This window comes from Oryctolagus cuniculus, chromosome 9 (assembly GCF_051225735.1).
Source record: "Oryctolagus cuniculus isolate XC-2025 breed Fujian yellow rabbit chromosome 9, ASM5122573v1, whole genome shotgun sequence".
Taxonomy (NCBI): Eukaryota; Metazoa; Chordata; class Mammalia; order Lagomorpha; family Leporidae; genus Oryctolagus; species Oryctolagus cuniculus.
This window is the reverse complement of record NC_142875.1, coordinates 81009035-81035157: the sequence shown is the minus strand read 5'-3', so window position 1 is coordinate 81035157 and position 26123 is coordinate 81009035. Positions and strand designations below refer to the sequence as shown.

The following is a 26123-nucleotide window of genomic DNA, read 5'->3' as shown; positions in this document are numbered from 1 at the left end:
GGGCAACAATAACCAACATGGCTGCCAATTGCCTCTAATGACCTTCAAGTCATTATGGTGTCATGATAATAAAATTACCATGGCTGGCACTACGACTCCCACCACGTACCTGATACCATGAGATTTCTGAGATTTCCAAAAAGATGTCAGGTACATGATGGAGTGCCATTTCTGAGTGACAGCTCCTCAGAAGCTCTGATTTACAGCTTCAGGGAAGGTGGGGGAAGGGTTTGGGCAGAGCAGGCAGAGCTGTAGTCAGGCAGAGATGCAGAGAGGCGCTGGTGACCTCAGCTCCTCCTTGTTAGCTACCTCCTTACCTACATCAATTTTTGCTTAACATTTAGAAGTGTGAACAGCATTGAGATACCACTGTACGCTCACCACATTAGCTGTCATCTATAAGAAGAACAATACCACATGTTGGTGAGGATATGCTGGTAGGAGCGTAAAACAATGCAGCCGAAATAGTTAGGAAGTTCCTTAGAAAGTAAAACAAAACTATATCACACCATCCAGCAATTCTACTCTTGGACATCTACACAAGAGAGGGAAAACCAACCCTCAGCTTGTCTCCTGATTATTTCTGGCACATTCTATTGCCAAAGCATATCTCTAATTACAGCTGGCACTTAAAGGGAGAAGAGTTATGTTCCACTTCTTGAAGGGAGAAGGATCAAATAATTTGTGAGCATCCTTTAATTATTTATTTATTATTTTAATTAGAAAGGTAAAGAGAGAGACAAACAGAGAGGACTCCCATCCTCTGGTTCCCTCCCCAAATGCCTGCAATGGCTGGAGGTGGGCCATAGCTAGAGCCAAGACAAAGGAATTCAATTCATGTCTTCCACGTGGGTGGCAGGAATCCAACTGTCAGCACCGCTTCACCACTGCTTCCCAGGGACCGCATTACTGTAGCCCAAGCTAGAAAGAGAACCCAGGCTTGATGTGGGACAAAGTGCCCACCCTCCACCACACCCTTGTAACCAAGTCTCGTGTATTTTTCAGGAGGAGGTTGTTTATGGCTGGAAAGACGCTCTAAGGAAGGAATTGTTTTACTTTCTTTTGATGCCTGTTGACACAATACCATCCATATCAAGCTGAGGCTTATCCCTTCCTTCTCTTCCTTCTTGCCCTAAATGTGCCTTTTTAAAGTCCTATTTTATATTATTATTTTTTTTTTGGCCGCAGTTAGTACATTCTGAACTTCTCAGTATGTTCTGGGCTTCAGGCTTCTTGACACCACTCTTAGAGGTTATTTCCATTTTTAAAAAATTTGTTCTCGGCATTTCGCCCTGTTTCCAAGAAAAAAAGCATAATTCTCATGCCATTAGCTATTGCTAGGGGCCCAGGGATGCGCAAGTCTTGATCACCTCTTATTGATCCCACGAGGCTCTGAAGAGTCTGTGTGCAGGAGCAATAGCAGAAAGGACTCAAATGACATCTTTAGTAACAGCTGTGCGACAGTGTGCGGATCACGGTAAAGGGCAAGGGCTCCTACTCTAAACGTAAATCTTAGGTCTGGCGTGCCTGGGCCAGGCATGGGCCAGGAGGGATGGGAGGAGAGAGGGCTGTGTATATTTGAGACTTTCCCATGTGAGGGAGTGCACAGGATTTGGGCCACCTGGCAATTCTATGATCACCTGCAAACAATGCCAGTGCCCTAGGGAATCACATTAGTATCTTTTTGCTCCCCAAGCAGAGCAGTAGGAAGGGCTGGGAAGATGTTGCCCAGATGGGGGTGCCCAGTGTTGTGGCGCAGCAGGTTAAAGCCATAGCTTGCAGCGCCACCTTGCCATATGGGCGCCAGTATGAGTCCGAGTTGCTCCACTTCCGATCCAGCTCCCTGCTAATGCATCTTGGGAAAGCAGCAGAAGATGGCACAAGTTCTTGGGCCCCTGCACCCACGTGGGAGACTTGGAAGATGCTCCTGGCTCCTGACTTCAGCCTAGCCCAGCCAGGTTATTGCAGACATTTGGGGAGTGAACCAGCAAATGGAAGATCTCTCTCTTTCTCTCTTGTTTCTCCTTCTCTCTTTTTCTCTGTAACTCTGCCTTTCAAATAAGTAAATATATCTTTAAAGAAAAATTACAAAGCAGTTGCCCAGTTGGAGGAGAGAAGGTTGTTCCTCCATCACCCTTTGAAAACCTGCATTCATCAGAGACCTTCCTGTGCAGCCTCCTTGTCATCCGCGATTTCTGCATTATGGAGGTTATTTGCAGTTAAACACACACTTTTGCTCTTTAAAATGATTCATTCTGCCAGCGGATGCCCTAGGTCTTCTCACAGCAAGCAAAGCTTCCCGACTTCCTCTCTTGATGATTTATTTCATCACCCTGCACCCTCTCATTAGTCTCATTAAGGGCAATGGTAGAACAAGGACCAGAATGCTTGGACTTCAGTTCTGTCAAATGATTTCGGGGAAGCTGCTTGTCCTTTCAGTGCCTCAACTTACTCAAAAAATAGAAATGCTAGTGGGTATTTGGAGGATTGCTGCATAAATTATATATACATGGAAATTGTATGTATATCTAATTGCATTCGCATACACATATGTAGTATATGTGTGTAACGTGTGTGTATACCAGTGTTCTTCAGAGTTCACAGAAAGATGGAATTATAAGCTAATTATGAATGACATGGACGGCGCTGCGGCTCACTAGGCTAATCCTCCGCCTGTGGCGCTGGCACCCCAAGTTCTAGTCCCGGTTGGGACGCTGGATTCTGTCCTGGTTGCTCCTCTTCCAGTCCAGCTCTCTGCTGTGGCTCAGGAGGGCAGTGAAGGATGGCCCAAGTGCTTGGGCCCTGCACCCCATGGGAGACCAGGAGGAAGCACCTGGCTCCTGGCTTTGGATCGGCACAGTGCGCTGGCCGTAGCAGCCACTTGGAGGGTGAACTAATGGAAAAAGGAAGACCTTTCTCTCTGTCTCTGTCTCTCTCATTGTCTAACTCTGCCTGTCAAAAAAAAATGAATGGCATATGCATGAAATCCATGCATAATTTTTTCATAACACACATTTTTCACCAACTTTTTTAAGACCTCTCATATGTAGGTCAAATTTTTTTCATGCCAAAAAAAGCTTAATTTTTAATTGTGTTTTCCATAAACTCTTCGGAGACCTGTTATGTGTATGCGTATGCATACATGGTATATCTGTGTACGCATATAAAGTCCTCTTGTTTAAAGCAGGGCTCAATGCATGCAACTGCTGCTGTCCTCTCACTTTTGACTGAATTTGGAGTTTCTTCCATGTATGGATGGTAATGGTCTGAGACTGGAAGACAAAGAATTCATAGCACGCAGGCTATTGGAAGAGGTCTCCTGATTTTGCTGCTTATACTTTTAGAAGTTCAGGTTCACTTGTGGCTCCCACTCATTAAGATCCAAATCTCCACTTGGCAAATGCTTTGGAAAATTTGCACGCCTGTTTTCTGCTTGGTGCGATTGTCTTACTGTCCAGTAGTGCACCAGGATTTCTCAGCACTGGGTCCATCTTCTGGCCTTGATTTCCTTGTCATGGTGCCATAGCCTTAACCCTGTCCTGGGAATTACAGCCCTGGAAAGTCTGTCTTCCTGATTTGCATGGCTCATGATGTCACCTTGGGCAATCTACTTCCCATCTCTGCATAACATCTTGACTCTGGAATGTGGGAACATGAGGAGCTGTTTGTTTTACGCTCTCAAATCTTTGAACAGAAATTACAACGTGTTCTCTCTTCTCAGAGAAAGAGGGCCCCCTCCCATTCCTATTCATTTCCACTAAGCAACAGCTGTTGCTGTGGGAACTATTGTTTAAAATCCCATCACTTCACGTTGCGTTTTCCTGCTTAATGTCTGCTTTGCAATCCTCTGAGCCCTGGGCAGTAATCAAGTCTTCAGGACTATCCGGGGTGGCGTTATTGCAAACGTGGACTTTGAGATTTATGGGGATGATGATGACAGCCACACAGCCTCCTGAGAAGGGAGTGATGTGTCCCCAGGACCAATGCTTATTTATTTGGAGTGCTGTCCCCGTTGAGCTGGCTGATGGTTGTGGTGTGTGCATCCACTGCCGGGCTTCTAATAGGACCCCTGAAGACTGACAGAAAACTAAGGAGGATTTTGATTCCTTGGCTACGGTCCAAGTTTCTATTGAACTGAGAACTTTGTTCTGTGTGGTTCTAGAAGAGAAGCAGTTCTGGAGTGTGTGTTCCTTCCGTGGGCTGTCCCAGGCTCAGCCTTATGGCTGGCAGCTCCAGCAGGGCCCAGGACTGCTCTCGGAGAGCACTTTTCATTTCAGAAGATTGGATAGTTTGAGTTGTCCAAAAGCAATTTGGAGTTGCTCTTCTCCATGGGAAACACAGTCTAGGAGATCTCCCTGTTTCAGGGGATGCGTTCCAAGATCATCCGTGGATGATTGAAACTGAGGACAGCACTGAGCCTTATACATACTATGTTTTTCTATACAGAGACATCTTTGCTAAAGTTTAATGTAACTCAGGCACAGCGAGACATTAACAATACAGTCACAGCTGATCTAGCAGCTGAAATGCCTACCAGGTGACAACTGGGTGGGTAATGCATACAGCTTGGACACTTTGAACAGAGATGCTTTATATTCCTGGCAGGTTCCCGCAGAGAGGGTGCAAGATTTCATGCTGTTACTCAGAATCACTAAGTTTATAATGGTCTATTTCTGGAATTTTCCATTTAGCATTTTGGGAGCATGGTTGACCACGCATAACTGAAACCACAGAAGGCAGAACTGTAGACAAGGGAGGACTGCTGTCCTCCTTACCTGTGGCACAAATAAGATGGACAGCTGGCTTGCTTCCTTTTAGATGAGGCCAACAGAGAAACTGCAAGACCATAAGGAAAGCCATTGAAGAACACAAGAATCCGGTCATCTTATATTTCTGTTCCGTGTCCCCGGATTCGTGCTTCCTCACATGATGTCTTAAACTCTTGTCCTTTTGGAACTTGGGCACATCCTGTCTCCCCGCCCCATCCGCCTGGGACCTTTCCCCGGTCAGCCTCAGCCTCTGGGGCACATGTGCGTAGCCTCTGACGCAGCCGGATCTCACAGGATGGAGGTTGGTGTGGTTGGTGTGGATGCTGTGCACTATCTTGGGAATTTGCTCAGCAAATGCTTGGTCCACTTGGCAAATCTGGAAAACAAAGTCACTGGGGATTCTCCCTCGGGATGAGGTCTGGGCAGCTTTGATTCTGACAAGAGGAGAGGGAAAAGGTGACCGGTGGTCAGATGGCCGGAGGCTGCCAGGGAGAGCCCCTCCCTTTGTTTAAGGCAAAGCTCCCAGCCCTGTACGGTGCAGCTCCCCAGCCTCCCCAGGGAAGTGGAGACCATGGTGGACAGAACCCTGCCATCTTATAAGACAAGGCCAAGGCCAAGTTAACTTTCACGTTTAACCTTTTTTTGTGTTGTCCTATAATTTCAGGCTCATCCTCATTCCAAAAATAGCTCCCATTTACCTGCTAATGCCTGAAATCCATGTAACAGGAGAAAAAGCCTCTGATTCCCAATAAAGAGATAAAAGGCTTAATTATGCAAATCTACAGTGGGGTAGCTCAGTCTGAAGCTCATTCATAATGAAATGTCTTCACTCAGCTTTTCTGCAGGTGGGGTGACTGCTACACTAAGGGATGGCAAAGATGTTCTAGAACAGGGAAGGACCCCAGACAGACCCTCTTGACTTTGCTGCCAGGTCAGGGCCCCAGAGAGGGGAGGCTGTGAAGCCCCGTGGGCCAGCTCCTCTCTCAGGGCTGATGGGAGGGAGGCTGGCTTTGCCTGTAGGAAACAGTGTGGTGGAGTTTCCAAAGAGATAGCCCCGACTGGAGGAAATGAATCAATGCAAGTCCATTGTGTGTTATCTTCTGGGTTCAGAGGTTTGGTTCAGACACGCCCTGCAGATGGGTGGGTGACAAGGGGGTCTCCTCCCCAGTGAATGGATGTTTCTCTTGCCGCCCCATTCTATGTCCCTCACAGCATGAGGACTGAGAGTGGGATGGGCTTGGGTCCCTCAGGGTCCCTCAGGTCCTTGCCTTCAGGTGAGGAGAGCAGTAGAGGGGGAGTTGGCATGCGAGGCCCGCACACTGGCGGCCTGGGTGGGGACGAGGGCGCTGTTCAGCAAGAAGCACCCGAGACAAGCTTCAGTGAACACGTCTGCTTTAGTAGCGACCAGGCACACCTTCTAAAGGGCAGGCAGAGGGGGCAAACGGCAGGCAGGAGGGTGTAGCTAAACCTGGGCGACACTAATTCCATAGGATAGAGCCGATATCGGCCACTATGCCTCTCCAATCAGCTTGAAGGTCATGTAGGCTATGGTAGCTTTCCAGGCGGGCCTGGGCCACACCTGGGAGCAGTTTACCTGATTAGCAGAAGACAGGGGTTGGGGGTGCCTTGGGCTCCCACCACCTGCCATCAGCCAGGTTAACTGCACGGGCTAGGCAGGCGCAGGCAGTCTCATGGAATCCCCCGCAGTGGCAGGGGCAGGCTGGATAGGTAAGCACCCCAAAGGTCAGGAAGTGCTCAGAGGGGCCACTCGATTCGCAGCTTTAAGTTATACTCTTTCCTGTAGTGTTCTTCTCCCCTACATCAGGGTGTTGGTAGAGCCTTATTACCAGGGTCAGCCTGGGTCAGGTGTGCGGTGGGGATTTCGGGAAGATCTTGGACCAGCTCCACAGCAAGGGGAGGCCAGAGCAGTGTCAGTGTGATAAGAACAGAAGGGAGATGTGTGGGGCAGGGCCAGGAGCTGGGAGGGCACTGAGCGGCGGCAGGGCGGCCCTGCGGGGGATGAGCACTGAGGGCCTGTTCCTAGGCGTGGGGGAGGGGCTCTTCTTGGGAGGGCCCCAGTGTCTCTAGAGGCTAACTTCTGGAAATTAGAGCCACTGGGGGCTTGCTCTGGTATTATTCAGACCTAAAACTTAAGGGGTTTCAGGGGTGGGCATTTTGCTTAATGGTGCAGGTGGCGATTAGGATGCGCATGTGCCACATCGGAGTACTCTGGCCCCGGACTGCAGCTTCCTGCTAGTGCCAATCCTGGAAAGCAGGGACGATGACACGAGTAACTGAGTCCCTGCCACCTGTGTGCCGCCTGTGTGACTTGCATTGCGCTTCTGGCTCCTGGTTCTCGCCGCAGGCATTTGGGGGAGCCAACCAGTGGGTGGGAGCTCTGTCTCTTTGTCTTTCGTCTTGCTGTCTCTTGAATTAGATGCTGTGATCTGGGGCCCATGAGCTTCTAACATCTGTGCAGGGAAGATGAGGCTGTCTCGCACCAGCATGTGCAGTTCTCAGAGGGGCCGCTTGGCTGGTTTGCTGCACTTGGGTTTCTTCATGAGGAACAGGTGCTCAGCAAATTGGTTAACTGACAATTCCCCCCAGTGAACTTAGCATTTCTAATGGGGCTAGAGACAAAAATACCCACAGGGGGCTGGGGCCGTGGCTCACTTGGTTAATCCTCCGCCTGCGTTGCTGGCATCCCTTATGGGCGCTGGGTTCTAGTCCCAGTTGCTCTTCTTCCCGTCCAGCTCTCTGCTGTGGCCCGGGAGGGCAGTGGAGGATGGCCCAAGTGCTTGGGCCCTGCACACGCATGGGAGACCAGGAGAAGCACCTGGCTGCTGGCTTCGGATCGGTGCAGCGCCAGCCATAGAGGCCATTTGGGGGGTGAACCAACAAAAGGAAGACCTTTCTCTCTGTCTCGCTCTCTCACTGTCTATAACTCTACCTGTCAAAAAAAAAAAAAAAAAAACACACAGAGGGTGTCTTTTGGAATGGTTCTCCACACCAGGCCCTGAAAAGGCCTGATTATCTTATGTAAACCTGCCAAACTTCCTACAGTCCACCTCCTTCTTCTGTTTTTATTTATCTCTGGAGTGCTTACCTGGCCAATTATTTATCTTGCTTCTTGGCTGTTTGTTTGCTGTATGGAGAGTTCTGTGAGGTCAAGGGCTTTTGTGTGCTTTATTCATTAATTGCCTGAGAGCAGTGCCTGGCCCACAATGAGCGCTCCACACATTTGTTGAATGAGTGACGAAGCAAATGCCCTATTCGTTGTAAGCAGGTGTTCACATTGGCTAATTTCAGAAGCAGCCACATTTTGCTTTTTGGAAGAACAGCTAATTCTCCCTCTTCTGCACTCCTGGGAAGGGTTGAAGTCATCAAAACACAAACTGTAAATTATTTCATTAACTTTGAGCACTTTACACAATGTTCCTGGGTTATGGCTTCTACCACCTTTACATACTGATTTCATGTGCCTGGTTAGCTAAATGGAATGTGAGATATGCAATAACAGAAACGCATACAGAACCAAGTGAATCTGAGAGGGGTGGTAGGGAAGTGTGGGAGGGATTGAGACAGAGAGAAAGGTCTTCCTTCCGTTGGTTCACCCACCAAATGGCCGCTGCGGCCAGCGCGCTGCACCGATCCGAAGCCAGGAGCCAGGTGCTTCTCCTGGTCTCCCATGCAGGTGCAGGGCCCAAGCACTTGGGCCATCCTCCACTGTACTCCCTGGCCACAGCAGAGAGCTGGCCTGGAAGAGGGGCAACCGGGACAGAATCCGGTGCCCCGACCGGGACTAGAACCCGGTGTGCCGGCGCCGCAAGGCGGAGGATTAGCCTAGTGAGCTGCGGCGCCGGCCCTGAATAGTGTTTTAAGGAATCAATAAATGATCAATGACCAACAAGGTAGACAGGATGCTAACAGCCACAGGGAAGTGAGACTGATTTGGTGTCCCTGGACCATTATGTGTGTGGCTAGGAGAGGCAAGACTTGGCTCAAGTGAGCCAAGCGGCAAACTCCAGCCTCAGGCACTGTCACTCTCTCTCGAGTTTCAGATCTTGCGGTAGCCAGGGCTCTCCAGAGACACAGAACAGACTGGATTATCTCTGTCTACCTGTACCTCTATATGAAACTCAATAGAACTCCATATGTATTTTTATAATATATACTTTATATATAAACATATGTTATTAAATATTAAATGTATTCTATAAGAACTGAAATATTCTATTTTATAGAACATATAAAATATCCAGTGTGTGACATCAGAAGAGTTGTGATGAGGAACTGGCTCAGGAGACTGAAGGCTGAGAAGCTCATTCATTCCCTGTGTGCCACCTGGAGGCCCAGGTGAGCACAGGGCGGGATTCTGTCCGAAGCCGAAGGCCTGCAGGTGTGACTCTCCGTCCGAGGGTACGAGAGGTTTCCAGGAGCTGTCTGTCCCAGCTCAAGCAGTAAAATAAGGAAAATAGCATTCCTCTTCCTCTGCGTTTGTTCTGTTCAGGCCTTCAACGGACTGGATATTGCTCAGCTACTGGGGAGGGGTGATCTGTAGTGACGCCACTGATTCAGTGCTGATTGTGTCCAGAAGCACCCTCACAGCACCGCCAGGGCAGTGTTTGATTTGAACACCTTGTAGCTCTCTCAGGTTGACACAGAATGCACCCTCAGAGACCTGTGTGTCCATCGGGCTGCTGGGTGTCTCCTCCTGGCTGGCTCATCACAAACCAGCTGTGTGCTCAGAGTCCGCCCGTCAGCCTCTGGTCTCTCTCCGTGTCCTGCTGCCCAGCTGACACCTGCTCCTCCTCTTCTTTGCCCCTCTGTCAGCTGAAAGATTGACCGCACAAGTTTTGTGAAACGGGAAGATCCGGAGTCATCTCAAGCTAACTCTTCTTCCTAACCTTTCTATAGCTAGTACATACATGCCATTGGGTCTGCTTTGGAAATTTTTTAAAAAAAGATTTATTTTATCTATTTGAAAGGCAGAAGTACAGAGAGAAGGGGAGAGACAGAGAGAGGTCTTCCATCCGCTGGTTCACTCCCCGGGTGGAAGCAACAACTAGGGGTAGGCCAGATGGAAACCAGGAGCCAGGAGCTTCTTGTCCTACGTGGACAAGGGACTATGCATTGGGCCATCTTCCACTGCTTTTCCAGGCGCACTAACAGGGAGCTGGATCAGAAGTGGAACAGCCGGGACTCAAACAAGCGCCCATATGGGAAGCTGGAATTGCAGGCAGTGACTTTTCCTGCTGTGCCATGATGTCAGTCCGTAGAAATATCTTTAAAAATCTGTCTGCTCCGTGGAGCATAGAAGGTGCTGTGGCGTAGAAGGCTAAGCCAGGCCGGCGCTGCGGCTCACTAGGCTAATCCTCCGCCTAGCGGCGCCGGCACACCGGGTTCTAGTCCCGGTCGGGGCGCCGGATTCTGTCCCGGTTGCCCCTCTTCCAGGCCAGCCCTCTGCTGTGGCCCGGGAATGCAATGGAGGATGGCCCAGGTGCTTGGGCCCTGCACCCCATGGGAGACCAGGAAAAGCACCTGGCTCCTGGCTCCTGCCATCGGATCAGCGCGGTGCGCTGGCCGCAGCGCGCAGGCCGCGGCGGCCATTGGAGGGTGAACCAACGGCAAAGGAAGACCTTTCTCTCTGTCTCTCTCTCTCACTGTCCACTCTGCCTGTCAAAAAAAAAAAAAAAAAAAAAGAAGGCTAAGCCTCCACCTGCAGTGCCAGCAGCCCTTATAGGCACTAGTTTGAGTTCTGGCTGCTTCACTTTCAATCCAGCTCCCTGCTAATGCACCTGGGAAAGCAGTGGAAGATGGCCTGAGTACCTGGGCCCCTGAACCCACATGAGAGACCTGGAAGAAGCACCTGGGTTAGGGTTTTGGCCTGACCCCGCCCCGGCCATTGCGGCTATTTGGGGAGTGAACCAGCGGATGGAAGAACTGTCTCTCTCCTTCTCTCTTTCTCTGTATTTCTGCTTTTCAAATAAATAAAATCAATCTTTTTTTTAAAAAAAGTTTGAAATCCATGTAAAAATCTATCTGCTCCTTTCTCCACATTTTTTCACCTGGAGAGTTTTGCAGCCTTCTTTATAAAAATTATTTTTATTTGAAAGAGTGACACAGAGAGAGGGACAGCAGAGAGATCTTCCCCCTGCTGTTTCACTCTCCCCAATGGCTACAACGGCCAGAGCTGGGCCAGGCTGAATCCAAGAGCCAGGAGTTGCATCTGGATGCCCCCTGTGAGTGGCAGGGACCCAAACACTTGGGCCATCTTCTGCTGCCTTCCCAGGTGCATTAGCTGGGAGCTGGATTGGAAGTGCAGCAGCCCAGACTTGAACAGGTGCCCATATGTAATGCCGGCATCGTAGGCAGAGGCTTTACTTGCTAGGCCACATCTCCGGCCCCTGCAACAGCCTTCTAATGGGATTCCCTACTCATCATGGTGGTCCACAAGTCATTCTGGTTACCAGCCTGAAGCCCCTCCTTAGCCCTCATGGGATCCTGGGTTATACAGAATAGGACAGTCCCTAGTGGGGCCCACGGGAGGGATCTCAGTTCCCTGACTTGGCCATGCTAGAGTTGTGGATGGAGGCAAAGTCACGGGCTCTAGCTTCGTTTATACAAAGTAAAGGCCTCCTCTGGTAGGGAGCGGGTGGGCCAGGCTGTCTCTGGACCAGCCTGCCTCCTGCGGCAAGCATTCTAAGAAGAGGAGTGGGAGAGAGCCCGCTAGTTTAACCTTTCGTGCTGATTTGGGAGGTCTCACCAACAACTTCATCTCACCGGCACTTGGTGTCTTCAAATCCTATGAGAGGTCATGGGAAAGGTGTATCATGAAAAACCGTGATGAGCACTTGGTCTGGCGGTGAAGACACTGATGCCCCACACCCGAGTACCTGGTTTGAGTCCCGGCTCTGTCTGCTGACTCCAGCTTCTGCCAGTGCGGACAGCAGACGGCAGGCGATGACTGCAGTGACTGGGTCTCTGCCCGCACATGGGAGATCTGAGCGGAATTTTCACCTGCCAGCCTCAGTCAGCCACGCTCAGTCCGAGACGCTGTGGCCGTTGAGGGCAGTGAACAGTGGATGAGAGCTCTGCTTCTATCTCCATTTTGCTGTCTCTTAAATAATAATACTTAAAACCAAAACACATGCACACATTTCAAAATTTTTTTGCATCATAATAATCTTTTCTTTAAACCTGTTTTCCAAAACCACTTTGAAATCCCCTCACAGAGCTCCCAGACGGACCTGGTGCTTCCTGGATCTTGGCATTCAAGATATTGTTTTGATCTTGAAAGTGTCTTGTCTAGGCTGGCGCTGTGGCTCACTAGGCTAATCCTTCGCCTGTGGCGCCGGCACCCTGGATTCTAGTCCCGGTTGGGGCACCAGATTCTGTCCCCAGTCCAGCTCTCTGCTGTGGCCCGGGAGTGCAGTGGAGGATGGCCCAAGTGCTTGGGCCCTGCACCCCATGGGAAACCAGGAGAAGCACCTGGCTCCTGGCTTTGGATCAGCGCAGGGCGCCGGCCTCAGCGGCCATTGTGGGGTGAACCAATGGAAAAGGAAGACCTTTCTCTGTCTCTCTCTCTCACTGTCCACTCTGCCTGTCCAAAAATAAAAAATAAAATAATAAAAAAAGAAAGTGTTGGGTGGATATCGATTTACCTAAATATTCCACATCATGGAGGGAATAGAGGCAAGCAGCAGGAGCTAAAATGAAAAGGAAACCCAGGTGGGGAGGCACCTCGACTTCTGTCTGTGGGGAAACCCAAGGGGTGAGGGGGGCTGGCCGAGAGCTGTGCACTTCTCATCCAGCTCCCGCGTCGTGGGCCGGCAGCGCAGGCCTGCGTTAGTGCACTTAGCTCTGTCAGCCACACCATCTTCACAGCTCTGCCTCTCGGCTCTCACTGCCAGCTCTCTGAAGCTGCAATTCTGCTGACTCAGAGAGACGCCTGTCCTCGGATTCCCCAGGGGGTCACCACCCGCGCTGCGATCCCAGACTTCACAGCGGCCCGCCCCGGGATCTGTATACACACTCCATCCTGACACTTGTCTGTTCTTTAAAGTTACGTGTGATCCCCAATCAATCAATAGTAGCAGTGCTTCTGTGACCACGTGTGGACAAAAACACAGAGGTGTCTGTGATGGCGATTCTCAGCTGGAGCAGACGCCGCCTTATGTCAGCTTTCCCAGCCTATGCATGTGTCCTTTCACGGGCTGTTGAACGCCGTGTTGTCCCCATTGTTGGGCTTTCTCGTGGTGACGTGACTGTTTAAAAAGTCTCCCAGGTTGGCGAGTATCGCGGCTCACTAGGCTAATCCTCCGCCTGCGGTGCCGGTACCCCGGGTTCTAGTCCCGGTCGGGGCGCCAGATTCTGTCCCGGTTGCCCCTCTTCCAAGCCAGCTCTCTGCTGTGGCCCGGGAGTGCAGTGGAGGATGGCCCAAGTGCTTGGGCCCTGCACTCACATGGGAGACCAGGAGGAGGCACCTGGCTCCTGACTTTGGATCAGCGCAGCGTGTTGGCTGTAGTGGCCATTTTGGGGGTGAACCAATGAAAGGAAGACCTTTCTCTCTCTGTCTCTCTCTCTCACTGTCTAACTCTGCTGTCAAAAAAAAAAAAAAAAAAAAAAAAAGTCCCCCATGTGTAGTGTTGATGTGCTGCTAGGCACAAGGAGGCTGGGCTGCCCGCCCCATGGAGAGTGAGTGTATTAGACGAGCTTCGTGCAAGCCTGAGTTTCAGTGCTGTGGGCAGAAGGGAGAGGCAGGTCATCGACGTGCGTGTGAAGCTGCTCCAGGGAGCGCTAACGTGACATCTACAGTGTGTGCGCGGTTACGCAAAAGATGGACAAACAACCGAATTTGCAGGCTCTTGAGATGACAAGGGTTATTTAATGAAAAGTGTGGGAGCACAGCCATTGTTGGGAGGCTGAAATCCTAAGATTACAGTCATGCGCCCCAGAGCCAGGACAACATTAAATCCTTCGCCAGGAGGGTTTTATTACCACACATGTTACAGATAATTAATTTGTAAGAAATAGATATTATATAATGTATCTCCGTATGGGAATATAAACACAGTACTAGGCATTGATGGGCTGCCACAGCGTTGTGACCAGGGGCTGACTTTCCCTCGGAGCCCTGGTTAACCCAGTGTTTGCTGACACTTCATAGAATGGAACCACCCCAGATGCTGACTGACCGTAAGTCACTATTTCTGCTCAAGATACCTTGTTTCCATCAGCATCTCTGCCTGCAGTGTCCCCTGGGTGATGGATGTGTGCTGAATGAACCAATGCCTTAGGAAAGGCATCTGGCTTCGCAGGCACCGGACCACCAGGAAGTTAGGGCTTCCGTTGTGCACAAGGGGGATGTGGGCTAGAAGTCATCTTGGTGGCCTGATGGGTCTTGTTAAACGCGGGAATACACATTGTCTTTAAGAAAATCTACTAAGGATAGAGCCTGCCACAGGGAGCACACCGGCAGTTCAGTCCTCATGGCTTGCTGCACTGCGGATGCTGGGATGCCGGGTCCTAGGTGTACGCCCCTCGGCAATCGGCACATACCGCCTTCGCCTGTAGGGCACAGTGCCACTCTCCACTTGCCTGGGGTCTATTTTATCCCTGTGTGTTGGGCACTATCTTCCTGAGAAGCCACATGACTGACTTTTTTGTATCAAAAATCCAAAAGCAGAAGTGTAAGCATTTCACGTCTGAGAATTCCATGGGCCGTGTCTGGAAGCAGGCTTGAATCCACATGGTCCGTGCTCCCGGGACAGCACGTAGGTGGTGGCCTATAGCTGTAAGAACAACCATCTCGTTACATGAAAGAGGAAAAGAGGCCTTGGAGACGCCTCCTTTTCCTAAGGAAGCAAACTTCAAGTACTGGCAGGAGGCACGTGTGAGAGGAGCGGACAGCGGAGCCGGTCCATCTTTTATGGGGCCTGTGGACGGGGCTGCTGCGGTGTTTGAAGCCCACAGCTGAGTGTGTCTGGGGGCTGCTGCCTGCTTAGTTAAGGGCTACCATTGTTATTTTCTAGAGGTAAATCCTGGAGAGAAAAGGCACAGGGATGCAAGGGCACGGGACCTGAGTCCTTGGTGGCTGCTCTCTACCGTCTAGCAGTGCTGTAAGTCATTCCATCCAGTCTCGATCGCTTGTGCGTGCAACAACAAAACTGCAGCAGAGTTCACTCAGCATTGATAAAGGCACCATGAAGGTGGTTTTAAAACATCCAGACTTAAGGACAATGACTTGTAACAAACAAACAAACGCAGTCCCTCCCCATCAGTGTAATGCCGGAGGCCCAGGTTAAGGCACCTGGACTGAGTGTTTGCTGATTACAACAGCCTTGTACTGGGAGAAAGCACAACCATGAGCTGTCATAGACAGAAGTCCTCTTCCCGGAGCAGGCACTCCACTTACAGGATGAAGCATGAAAATCAACATGTGTTTTTTAGAAAATAGGAAATATTTAATGTATATAAATTTATTTGCCTTGGCAATTATTTACAATTGATGATTGATACCAACAATCGAGGTAAAATATACATGAGGTATAAATATAATATTTAAATGCAATATCATAGTTTATTTCCATTGGCAAGATAACCATGAATAAAATACTGTGGTATTTGACAAATAAGTATGATGCATCTTTGACCCCTCTCCCCCTTTTCCTTTTGTTAAAAGGATGCACTGAATTCATAAGCTGCAGTGATGTGATGAGTATGTGCACAACCAAAAACCAGTCAGGTGATTCCAAGGGAGGGGAGTCAGAAGTACAGTCGCGTTTGCTTTTATTCTAAGTGTCCTCTGGGTCCTTGCGTCTCAGAGTGCGGTCTCTGGACCAGCAGCAGAGGCATCCCCGAGGCCCATTAGCAATGCAGACTCTGGGGCCCACGCCAGACTGCCTGCATGAGTCTGCATTTTAACAAGCTCTCAAGCGACATGTGTGTGCGCGTCGCGTGCAGCGCGGACCTGCCTGGGGGTACAATACCCTTCATTCTGTGTGCCTATCTCATGTTTTCCAAACGTGTAGGGTCCTGTCCCCAGGGCAGGGCCAGTGTCTAGCTAGTTTAAACTTCATTATCCATCTTGTTGATGCATAAAAAGTAACCCAGCACAGAGAGTTACACATGAATTTGTTTTGTTCACAAAGCAATGTCCAAATGGTAAATTATGGGTTTGCTGTCACCTTATTAGGTAGACAGGTGGACAGAAAATCCCTAGTCATAATTGAAACAGTATGATTTGCCTTGCACCATACCCAACTCATATATAGCATATTTATTCCTTTCAATAAGATAATTGCACATTGCTGATAACAGAAAACATTACGTAAATGCCTATAATACAAAAAAAAACCCCTGAACCTCTTGTTTCTTTTTTTCTTCTAACATTAGAGAGATCCATCTCTGTCACAGACAACCAGAGAAAATCTCTCCCCCTGAAACCAAACACAATAAGTTATCTTTCTTTTACAGTTGCTGAATTATAATAAAAACAAATTCATTAGCAATTGGTTTAGGAGAATCAACTTGTCCATCCTTTACAATAATAAATAAGATTGGGTCAAATGCATAGGTAGTTTGAGCCAGCTAACAAAGAAACATGAAATTAATAAACCTGTTTATATTTCTTAAAGCTAACTAAAAAACATAATTTTGGTCTTATATTAATTAAAAACCCTGTCTTTCAGATTGCAGAACTTGAATGAGTTCTGTCTTAAGAGCATCATGCAGAACAAGAGGTGAGTTTCCTGGCGTGAACCACCATTCTCTCTCTTTGTCTGGTGTCCAAGTTAAATTCAGTGCAATGCATTGGTAAGCAAATGCCAATGAGCTGTGCCCAGGAAGGCCACTGGTCAAACAGAGTAACGTTTAAAACCGTTATGAAATACAGGAGGCTACTTCAAAAATTTGTGGAAACATGCATTATCTTTTAACTGTACTTTCCCATGAGCTTTTTGAAGTACCCTTGCTTCTGTGAAAACTCGAGCCCGCACAGAGGCTGTCTTTGGCTGTGCAGATGTCAAGGCTCTTCAGCCCTACTGGGGCAGGGGGATCTGGGTTCTGTCTCAGTCACCGGCATGCACTGCTGGGCTCCATCAGTCTCACTGAAGTTGCATCCGGAAGGCCCAAGGGCAGCTGCTCATCTCTCTACACTTCAGTCTGGTAAAGACTTCTCACCCACTGCTTCGCATGAACGAAGTCAGTATTCTTTCCCTTGCTTCGTCCCAACACTCCACTCTCAGGATTTGGATACCAGGAGCGAATCGCCAAGGCATCGGAACCTTTTAATGGGGTTTCCCTTTGGTTAGCTGATCTTTGGTTAGTCATCAGGTAGACCGGCGGACTGCACGCGCTCACACTTTGGTGTTAGCAGCAGGTCCTGCTCAGCTTATGGGACAGTGGGGAGCCGGGGCACAGGGTAACGATGTGAGGAAGGGACTCACCGGGTCAGACATTCCATTTCAAAACAATTATCTATAAAATTGATACTTTACAAATGTACAGTAAGGATAGAGATATACACACATATGTACAAATGTTATACATACATTTATTTACAATGACGTATATGCTTCTTAGAAGCCTTTAAATAGCAAATTAGGCAATGCACAAGGAATAGTCCACGGAATTTTAAGTAACATAGATAAATGTTCTGACTTTTAAAAATACTCTTTTAGCACAGACGTAGCCATCTCCAGGAAGGCTCGGAAAGTTCCCAGAAATCCTTGCGTCCTCACCCAGCCGCCCGCTTCTCACTGCTTCCATTCCGAAGCGTTAACCTCGTGGGTCACCCACATTTTCTCTCTCTCTCTGGCTTCCTCACGCGCACACTCTCTGTCACAAGCATTCGCTTTCTCTTCCTCTTCCCTGAGTTCGGTGTCCCCTGGGAAAGCTCAGATTTTAGTCTCTGGGCCCTCAGCAATGAGCGGCTGAAAAGAGTTTCTAATCCTGGCGACCTCCGCTGCGCACAGATGTCCGAAGCCTTTGCTGTACCATTCCGGGGAGTGACCTCTGTGGGGAGAGAAGTCACACAGGAAGTGAGGTCTTTTTCCCAGGCAGCAATGGGTCACGACAGATGGAGCCGCCCCGGAGCTCTGGTCGCCAACGCACCTGCCACAACCCGGGGCTGCCACCTGAGGCTCTGAGGACGGCTCTCTGCCTGGGTGGCCAGGCGTGCTCTCTGCCTTTCCCGATTCATCAGGTGCCTTAAAGTGACACCAACTCCTCTGGGTAAAATGGAAACTTCACTGAGAAAACTCAACTTCTGTCTGCCTAAATCAAGAAGTTAGTCTAGCATCATGAATTATCCCAAAGAGGGGTGGATTTAAGTCGCTTTCTTCTCAAAGAAAGGCAACTGGAGGGGGAAGTGAAGGGGGCCAGAAACACAGAATAATGTAAGTCAGACTTGTTGAGCATCTACTATGTGCCTGTGTGTGCTCCATGTGAGAAGCACAGGAATATAAGTGAGAACAAAATGGAAAGTAAAGAAGCTACTCTGAGATCCTATGGTTCCAGTCCTTGGTCGACGTGTAAGAAAGTCAATGCCTGGGAAAGACATCTGCTCTCGCACGCTTACTGCCGCACTGTTCACAATAGCCAAGATACGGAAGAAACCTAAGCCTGTCCATTAACAGATGAGTGCGTAATGAAAATATGCTGCTGCTCCACAGTGCAATATTATTCTGACTTAAAAAGGAAGGAAATTCTCTCGTTTAGGACCACAGGAGGGAACCTGGAGGATATTATAGTAAGTGAAATAAGCCAGGCATGGAAGGACAAATTTCGTTATGCCACACCTACAAGAAGAATCTCCAAATGGGCAACTCATGGGCGTGGAGACTAGAATGGTGAATACCAGGGGCCGGGGGCAGGAATAGGGGCTGGGGAGATGTTGGCCAAGGGTCACACAATTTCCGCTAGATGGGATGGGTCAGGAGTCCTATTGCACGCCATGGTGATTAGAGTTAATAAAAATGCATTGCGTTGTTGAAAACTGCTGGGAGAGTAGATTTGAAATTATCTCAACACCAAACATGTGGGGTAATGGGTATGCTAATTAGCTTGATTTGCCCATTCCGCAATGCATGTGTATTTAAAACATCATGCTAACAGTACGTTCTACACGTAAACAAATTTCAGTTGTCAGTGCAAAATAAACTAGGAAAACGGAAAGCACAGACAAGCACAGGGCAGCAGGAGAAAGGGCAGAATGTAAGAAAAGGAGGAGAGAGAGGCGATGCACATGTGATCATCTATGAAACTGTGTTCACGGCAGTGAGGAAAAAAGTAGAGTGAACTAGGGAACAGCGCGACCAACAGGGCCCTGCAGAGCCGGGGCCAAGGGCCAAGGCCCCCTGAGACCCAGGCTGGCATCCTCGGGGGCTGACACTTACTTCAGGTCTACCCGGCAGATGTGGGTCAGTCTCGACTTGCCAGAGCCACAGGGTTCTATCAAGTACTGAGACTCCATCACCACCGCCCGCACGCCGCCCATGAGCTGCGCTTCTTCGTGCTCCACGGAGAGGGCCACCAGGGTACACATTCCTTTGGGCAAATCGGTCTTCCAGGTCCTGGAGCAAAACAACGCACACATTGGAGATATGGCTCAGGGAGAAAGAAGAACACCTGAGGCCAGAGCTAAGGTTTCCACTTAGATTTTCCTGCCAAGCCTGGCCTGGAATTCTGACGCTATTACTTGGATGAAGCTAAGGGTTTCCATAAGCTTGTGTAAAGTCTACACTGTGCGGCTCAGGGAAGCATCACGGCTCTCGCCCTCAGGGCCCAGAAATGTTCTTGTAGCTTCCAGAGCTGTGCATGTGGAACCCCAAACGGAGGCCCAGCTCTGCTTTTCTGTGGCTGTTCTGGCCTGTTATTGAAGAGGGGATTTTATAGTACAGGAAATAGGATTTGCACACCCAATTCATTCATTCGTTCATCTGCTGAGCACATCGGTGTGACAGGCCCTGCAAAGCCACCCAAGACACAGATATGCACAACCCAGTGGGAGAAACTGACAACTCTAAGGAGAACTCAGAATCCCACAGTCTGGGGTGATACGGCTATGCATGGAGGTCCCTGTGATCACAGGGAGGGACAGAGCAGGAATATGGGGTAGGGAGGCTTCCTGGAGGAGGGGATGCCCGGTTCAAGTCTCAGTGGATAAATGAACTGCTGATGCCTAGCATAAGAAAAATGAAACATGTGGATCTGCTAAATGTCTTCAGATACCTCAGTGGCTCTCAAGAGAGGGAAGAAATAAATATGGTCGATTTGACTCTGGAAGACAGAGGGAGGGAGGCAAGTTTCAGTTCAGGGCTGAGAAGAGCTGCCTGACAATGCACTCTATCCACAGGGACCGAGCTCCCTGACACTGGACCTATTCAAGCAGAGAAGGGCTACCAATCGGAAAAAGTTGTGGATGGAGTTAGGAGTCACAAGAGCTTTGGGGAACCACCCCTAACTTCCCTTCCCAGCACAGGGATCTATCATAATCGATTGCATAGTTAGAACCCCCTGTATTCACTTCACATATCCTGTTTCCTGGTTTATCCACCTCAGCTACAACTTTACCTTGTCCTACTGTAGCTGCTGAATACGCCCCAGGCTATGGTTTGAGTGTGTTGAAAGGTGGGGGCTTCTGCAGGTGACTGAGTCATGAGGGTTCTGGCCTCATGAGCAGATTGATGCATTTCATGGATTGATGGGTTGACAGACAAATGGGCTATCTGGGGAGTGACTTTGTTGTAATAGTGGGCTCTCTGTGACCTTTTCCTGTCTTGCTGGGTGATGTCCCCTGTGGCATCTTGACTCAGCCAGGAGGCCCTCACCAGAAGCTGAGCAGATGCTGGTGCCACTGCTCTTGGACTTCCCAGTCTCCAGATCCATGGGGTATATAAACCTCTATTCTTTAGAAGTCTCCTGGCCACAGGTGTTTCATTACAGCAGAGAAAGGGGGTAAAACACTCAACAAGAAGTTGACAGTAACAAAGCCTGACACAGATGCTCTGTGCACAGCCCCACAGCCGGGGCCGCTCCTGTTCTGTATGATGACGTGACCAAACCATGAAGACTGACAGTTGCAAAGATCAACAGGGACCGAAAAAAAAATGGTGAGATCTTCAGTCGCTCTCCTTGGGAGCCGTGAGGAGTTAGAGCTGGGTGTCAAATGACAGGTGCACAGCATGGTCCCCAGGGGATAAGCCTTGTCCGGGTGAGATCAGATGGACAGACGCTCTGTGGTCAGGACACATCTCCACACTGTGACTGTCTCCCTGCATGGTCACTTTCCAAATTCTCATGTTGCAGACATGAAGAATTCCTGCTGGCCAAAGGCACGTCTGGGGAGTGGTTCACGATCCTAAATGTTGTATTCAACCTCTGAGCCTCACTGCCCCTTCAAATCTTAGTTGCAATATTCAGTAGAGTGAGACTTTGCCCAGCCCTTTATATTTAAAATTCCACCCTTAATATCTCCTTCCTTATCTATTCCCTCAAGGACAAGTAACCGTATCTTCCTTTCTTGTTATTTGTTGACTCTCTCTCCCCAGGAAAATATCAAACCCTGAGAGAGCAGGATCTTGGTTTACTGTGTTGAGTGGGGTACCCCAGAGCCTGCAATGGAGCCTGGCCCAGGAATGACGGACCTTGAGGATGCAACCAACTGTGCATTGACAATATTTGGGAAAAAAAGCTGCATCTGTATGACTATCTATAGATTTTTTTCATTATTCCCTGTACAATATGGCAGAACGATGGTTTACATAGCATTAGGTATTCTATGTGATCGAGAGATAATTTAAAGTATACAGCAGCATGTGCATAGGCTATGTGAAATACTGCTCCATCTATAAGGGCCTTGAGCTTCAGAGAACTGGTATTGGTAGGGCATCTGGAAATCAGTCCCTGTGATACTGAGAGGTGACTGTACTCATGAAGAGTATGCTGCTGGTTGCTATATGGATGGAAGGAGGGAGAGAACAGGCTCATTGCCTGGCTTCTGTGGCTGGGGGGACAACTACTCAGTTTTTCTGCTTGGGAGAGTGAAGGTGTGAAGCTTCACCCAGCAAGATGACTAATGTCCCCGTAACTGTGGTAATGAGCCACTCTCATAACCGCCTGCGTTCTCTCAAGGTTGCTGAGACAAACACATCTATTTTGGGAAAATGGACCCTTAAAAGTCAAGGTCCCAAGGACTAATATCAAAGGCATAAAAAGTCCATGTGAAAAGCAACCTTTAGTTTGCCATCAAAACTGGTTTCATAAAGACACTGCTCTAAAATAATGCACTTGGGAATTGAACTAGTGATTCTTTGTACACAGCTGATCTGTGAGAAGAGACAAGGTTTGCTGAGGTTTCAATAAAAAAGGAAATACTGATCTAATTACATTTTCCAGTTTCTTTAATATCCTCAATCCTTGTTCTTTCTGATGTAATACTGCATTTCTTCTGTGCCAATTTCCTGTTGTTGGTTGGGTGTCCCATTCTAAACCCAGATAGCCGAGATCTGGAACTCAACCCATACATCAACCAGAAGCAATATTTCAAAGCAGGCCCAGGTCTCAGCAAGCCCGGTCAGGTCCTGAAATCTGACTGCACAACCAGCATCTCGGCGGAGTTGGGCTTTCGGGGCTCTGCCAAGGTTTCCTTGCATGGCATTTTACTCATGAACATTTGAAATGATACAGCTGGGTTTTGAGGTTATGCCTGCCTGCTCCGGCCTTCGAGTTACACGAACTGCAGGCTTGCCTTCCAGGGGGAGGCAGGCAAAATCAGGAGACAAGCTGGTCAGATTCTATTTGCATAACCTGGCAGCAAGTGCAACGGGACAAACAGCAGCCAGTGTCAGTGCGACGGGACAAACAGCAGCCAGTGTCAGGCCTGAAGGAAATGAGCGCTATTTACAGCCTAATAAACCGTGCGCTCCACAAGGAGAGGGGCCAGGCGGAGCTGTAAATTGGGTGAAAGAAGCAGGAAGCCGGGCATAAATATAGCAAAGTCAGGGTGCAGGGAGGGAAAGGAGAGCTGGCTTAGTGCTCCCCACGGAAGCTGGACCTAGGTGGTAGAGAACTCCAGAAAACGCTTCAATCCGTCACACCCAGCCTGCCGTGGAAACAGAACATCACAGACCCCGGAGTCAGCCTTACCTGAGAACCACGAAGTCTCTGGAGGGATGGGGGGCCATGCTGTTCACCACGTACTGGTAGATCTCGGTTTGCCTGTCCAGAGTTTCCACCACCTTCCACTGCACAAAGTCCTCATCCCACAGGTGGCGCTCTCTCAGCACGCGGTGCAGCACCACCGACGGGGGCGCCTCCACCTCCACAGAGGCCTTCCACAGCCTCAGCGGGTTCCCGTCCCCCACCTGGGGAAAGACAGCACCAGATGCTCATCCCGGGGTCACCGGGGCCCGGCCAAATTCTACCCTACTTCATGGGGGTTGGGGGGAGGTCAGAAAGCAGCGCTTATTATGTGAACTGGAAAGAGTGGTGCTGCAGGCCTCAGCTTTCACGTTGAACATTTTAATTCTTAAGCTTAACGACAATAAAAATAAGAAGGAGCACCACGCACCATGAGGACTGGGTGCCAGGCACTGTCCTAACCCTTTTGATTTTTAAGTAGCCCTCCTCTGATGGGGTACTCTGATAAGGTCCATTTCGTAAATGACAAGACTGCACAGAGAGGTGTGAGGCTTGTGGGCCACCTCGCAGTGAAAGGGAAGAAACAGGATTAGGATCCAGAAGCTGGGCTCCATGATCTGCATTCTGATTTTATGCAAGAGGGCTGCAGACGGGTCTTTGGGCCTTTGAGTGGTACGTGTGGATGGAGCAGCTATTTTTTGAAGCAAAAACAAATCTGGTTGTTACACATGGCTTTAGGGGGATTACCTTTTTTTTTAAATGCTTATTTATTTTTATTTATTTGACAGGTAGGGGGAGAGAGAGAGAGAGACAGAGAGAGCTCCTGTTTGCTGGTTCATTCCTCAAATGCCCTCAACAGCTGGGCCTGAGCTTGGGGCCACAGCCAGGAGCTGAGATTCCAATCTGGGTCTCCCATGTGTGAGGCAGGGACCTAATGACTTGAGCCATCATCTGCTGCATCCCAGGATTTGCATTATTAGCAGGAAGCTGGCATCTGTAGCTAGAGCCAGGAATTGAACCAAGTAGCTCCAACATGGGATGTGGGCATCCTAACTGCTAGATTAAATACTCAACTCACTTTTACAAAAAATATTTCATCGATTGATTGAGCCAGTTACTTGAGAAGCAGACAGGGGGTGTTGGGGTTACCTTTTTGAAGGCAAGGTCTGTGTTGTCAGCGCTGGAGCACGTGACCCATCCTTTGAACTTCTCCTTGGCTTCTTTCTGGAGGCCAAGGACAAGATTCTCCAAGTAGGTGTGGAAAGTCGCCCCACTCTCCTCCAGCTGGGCCCCCAGGTCTTCCAGGGTTGGCGCATGGATCTCAGCCTCCATATATGAATTACGAGACTGGGCCATCATCTCATGTGGGACCTGAAGCAACAGATGCACGAAAGAGCAACACAGAACTAAAGAAAGGCTGAGACCAACAGTTAGAGAAAGCCACGTCACTTCAACAACAACCAAAGACTGAGCAGTGGGCCGAGGGCCACGGACGGGGCTGGAGCTGTTTTTCTAAGATCGGTGCCAAAGCCAAGAGGGGCCTTCCTAATGTCAGGAAATACAAATGCGTTTCTGAAGCTATATTTACTACTGAAAACACTGCAGCGACTTCCCATTCATTCTTTCCATTTCCATTTCCCCCTTATTTTCCTTTCGATGTATTTTTATTCAGTTTGGCAAAATGTGGGCTCCGGCAACTTTGCCCAACACGAATAGATTTGTAGCACACAGACTTGTTCGGGGAAGCATCAAATATGACTTTAAAAAACAGACTTTTAGCACACTTTTCCAATTGACAGATGCCAATTTTACTGCAGAAAGTATGCCAAAGTCACATCCGCTTACTCTTTATCATATCTGTGTCGGTATTCACAAGCTGTAATCGATTCTTAGTAAGAAGGACTGCTCAATCTCTCTCTCTCTCTCTCCCTCTCTCTCTCTCTCACACACACACACACACACACACACGTTGAGCCCAATTAACTCCAAGGTAAAGATCAGACCTAACATAACTGGCTGACTGGCCTTGAATCTGAAGCAACTGTTTGCATGAAAACCAACATCATGGTAACCCCAAGTTATTAAAGCTTTGATTGTACACTGCTAGCTTCTCACATTTCTTGGAGGCCAAGACCACAGCTCTAGAGCACACTATTGTCATTGTAAAGCCTGGGACAAACAGATACAGCCATAAATGGAGCCGCCATTCTACGCGTCTTATCTAGTTCCAAGAGCTATAAGGAAGGCGGTTAGAGCCTTTTGCTCACCTCAAAAAGTCTGTCACATTCCATGATCATGTGGGCGAGACCCTGCGCGGCAGCCAGATTCTCATTGAGGTCCTTTTGATCTGGCTTCCCAGTGGCGTATTTCTTCTGTATGACTCTGTAATTGAACGTGAGCGTGCTGAGCAGATCCCACACCAGAGAGCTTTGCACAACTCCAAGCTCATTCCTTTTGTTTTCTGTTCAGACCAGATGCTACCCAGATCCCATTTCCAAACCAAAACAGTGGCCACACATCTCAGAGAGGCCGAGGCCAGCTCACAGCCTGACAGTTCGCAGTGGAAAAGGCTTAGAAAAAAACACAAGAGCAGGAAGAACTGTGGGAGGACAAATGCATCTACTTTTTCCGAACTTTGAAACCGCTTGACTGAAGCTTCTGCGCTTTGGTCTTAAATATAGCCTTCTTTCAAAGACTGTGAAATACTACTCTGTGTACTTTCCTCCGTCCCACTCGTACAAACCAAACCAAACCAAACAAAAAAGAATTTCCCAGGCTTTCTGGATCGCCACCGACCTCCTCCAACACCGCTCCCATAATTCTACGAACCTGAGCCCCAGGAATGAGGTTACCTTGGAATAGGTGCCGACTGTACAATACGTGATGACGAACCCTCACGTTAAAGTCCAGCACAGGAGACGTTCGCAAGTTTACTATTTTTTTAACACATGCTGGGGAGTAGCCGGTTTGGGATTATTGCTGTTGCTGAGGAACCCACCTGGGAGAGCTTTCCTTCTTCAACAGATTGAGATGAAACAGGGAAGGGGCCAGACACACAGCCAGATTCATGGGTGTCATCTGATTCTCTTCCACCAGGTTGACCACGTCGTTCAGGAAGCACAGGAGCGTCTGCAGGACCTCCCTGTTTTCATCGGCCAGGAGCAGAATGGCAGCCTGCACCGCCTGCAGCCGCTGCTCTTTGGGGACATC

General features: G+C 49.1%; 1 protein-coding gene across 24 annotated transcripts in view; it reads right to left on the bottom strand.

Moving 5' to 3' along the window:
* Positions 1-15213: 15213 nt before the first annotated feature.
* The window catches only part of STARD13 (StAR related lipid transfer domain containing 13), a 585508-nt gene continuing 574598 nt past the window's right edge, over positions 15214-26123 (bottom strand). For all 24 annotated transcript variants that reach the window (XM_017350153.4, XM_070049030.2, XM_089304231.1 and 21 more), the window contains 6 exons: positions 25912-26122; positions 25181-25295; positions 24063-24284; positions 22920-23137; positions 19169-19345; positions 15214-17786 (listed from right to left, as the gene is read on the bottom strand). In XM_017350153.4, the coding sequence (XP_017205642.3) occupies positions 17669-17786; positions 19169-19345; positions 22920-23137; positions 24063-24284; positions 25181-25295; positions 25912-26122 (1061 nt within the window). In that variant the 3' untranslated portion in view covers positions 15214-17668. The remainder of the gene's footprint in view (positions 17787-19168; positions 19346-22919; positions 23138-24062; positions 24285-25180; positions 25296-25911; position 26123) is intronic.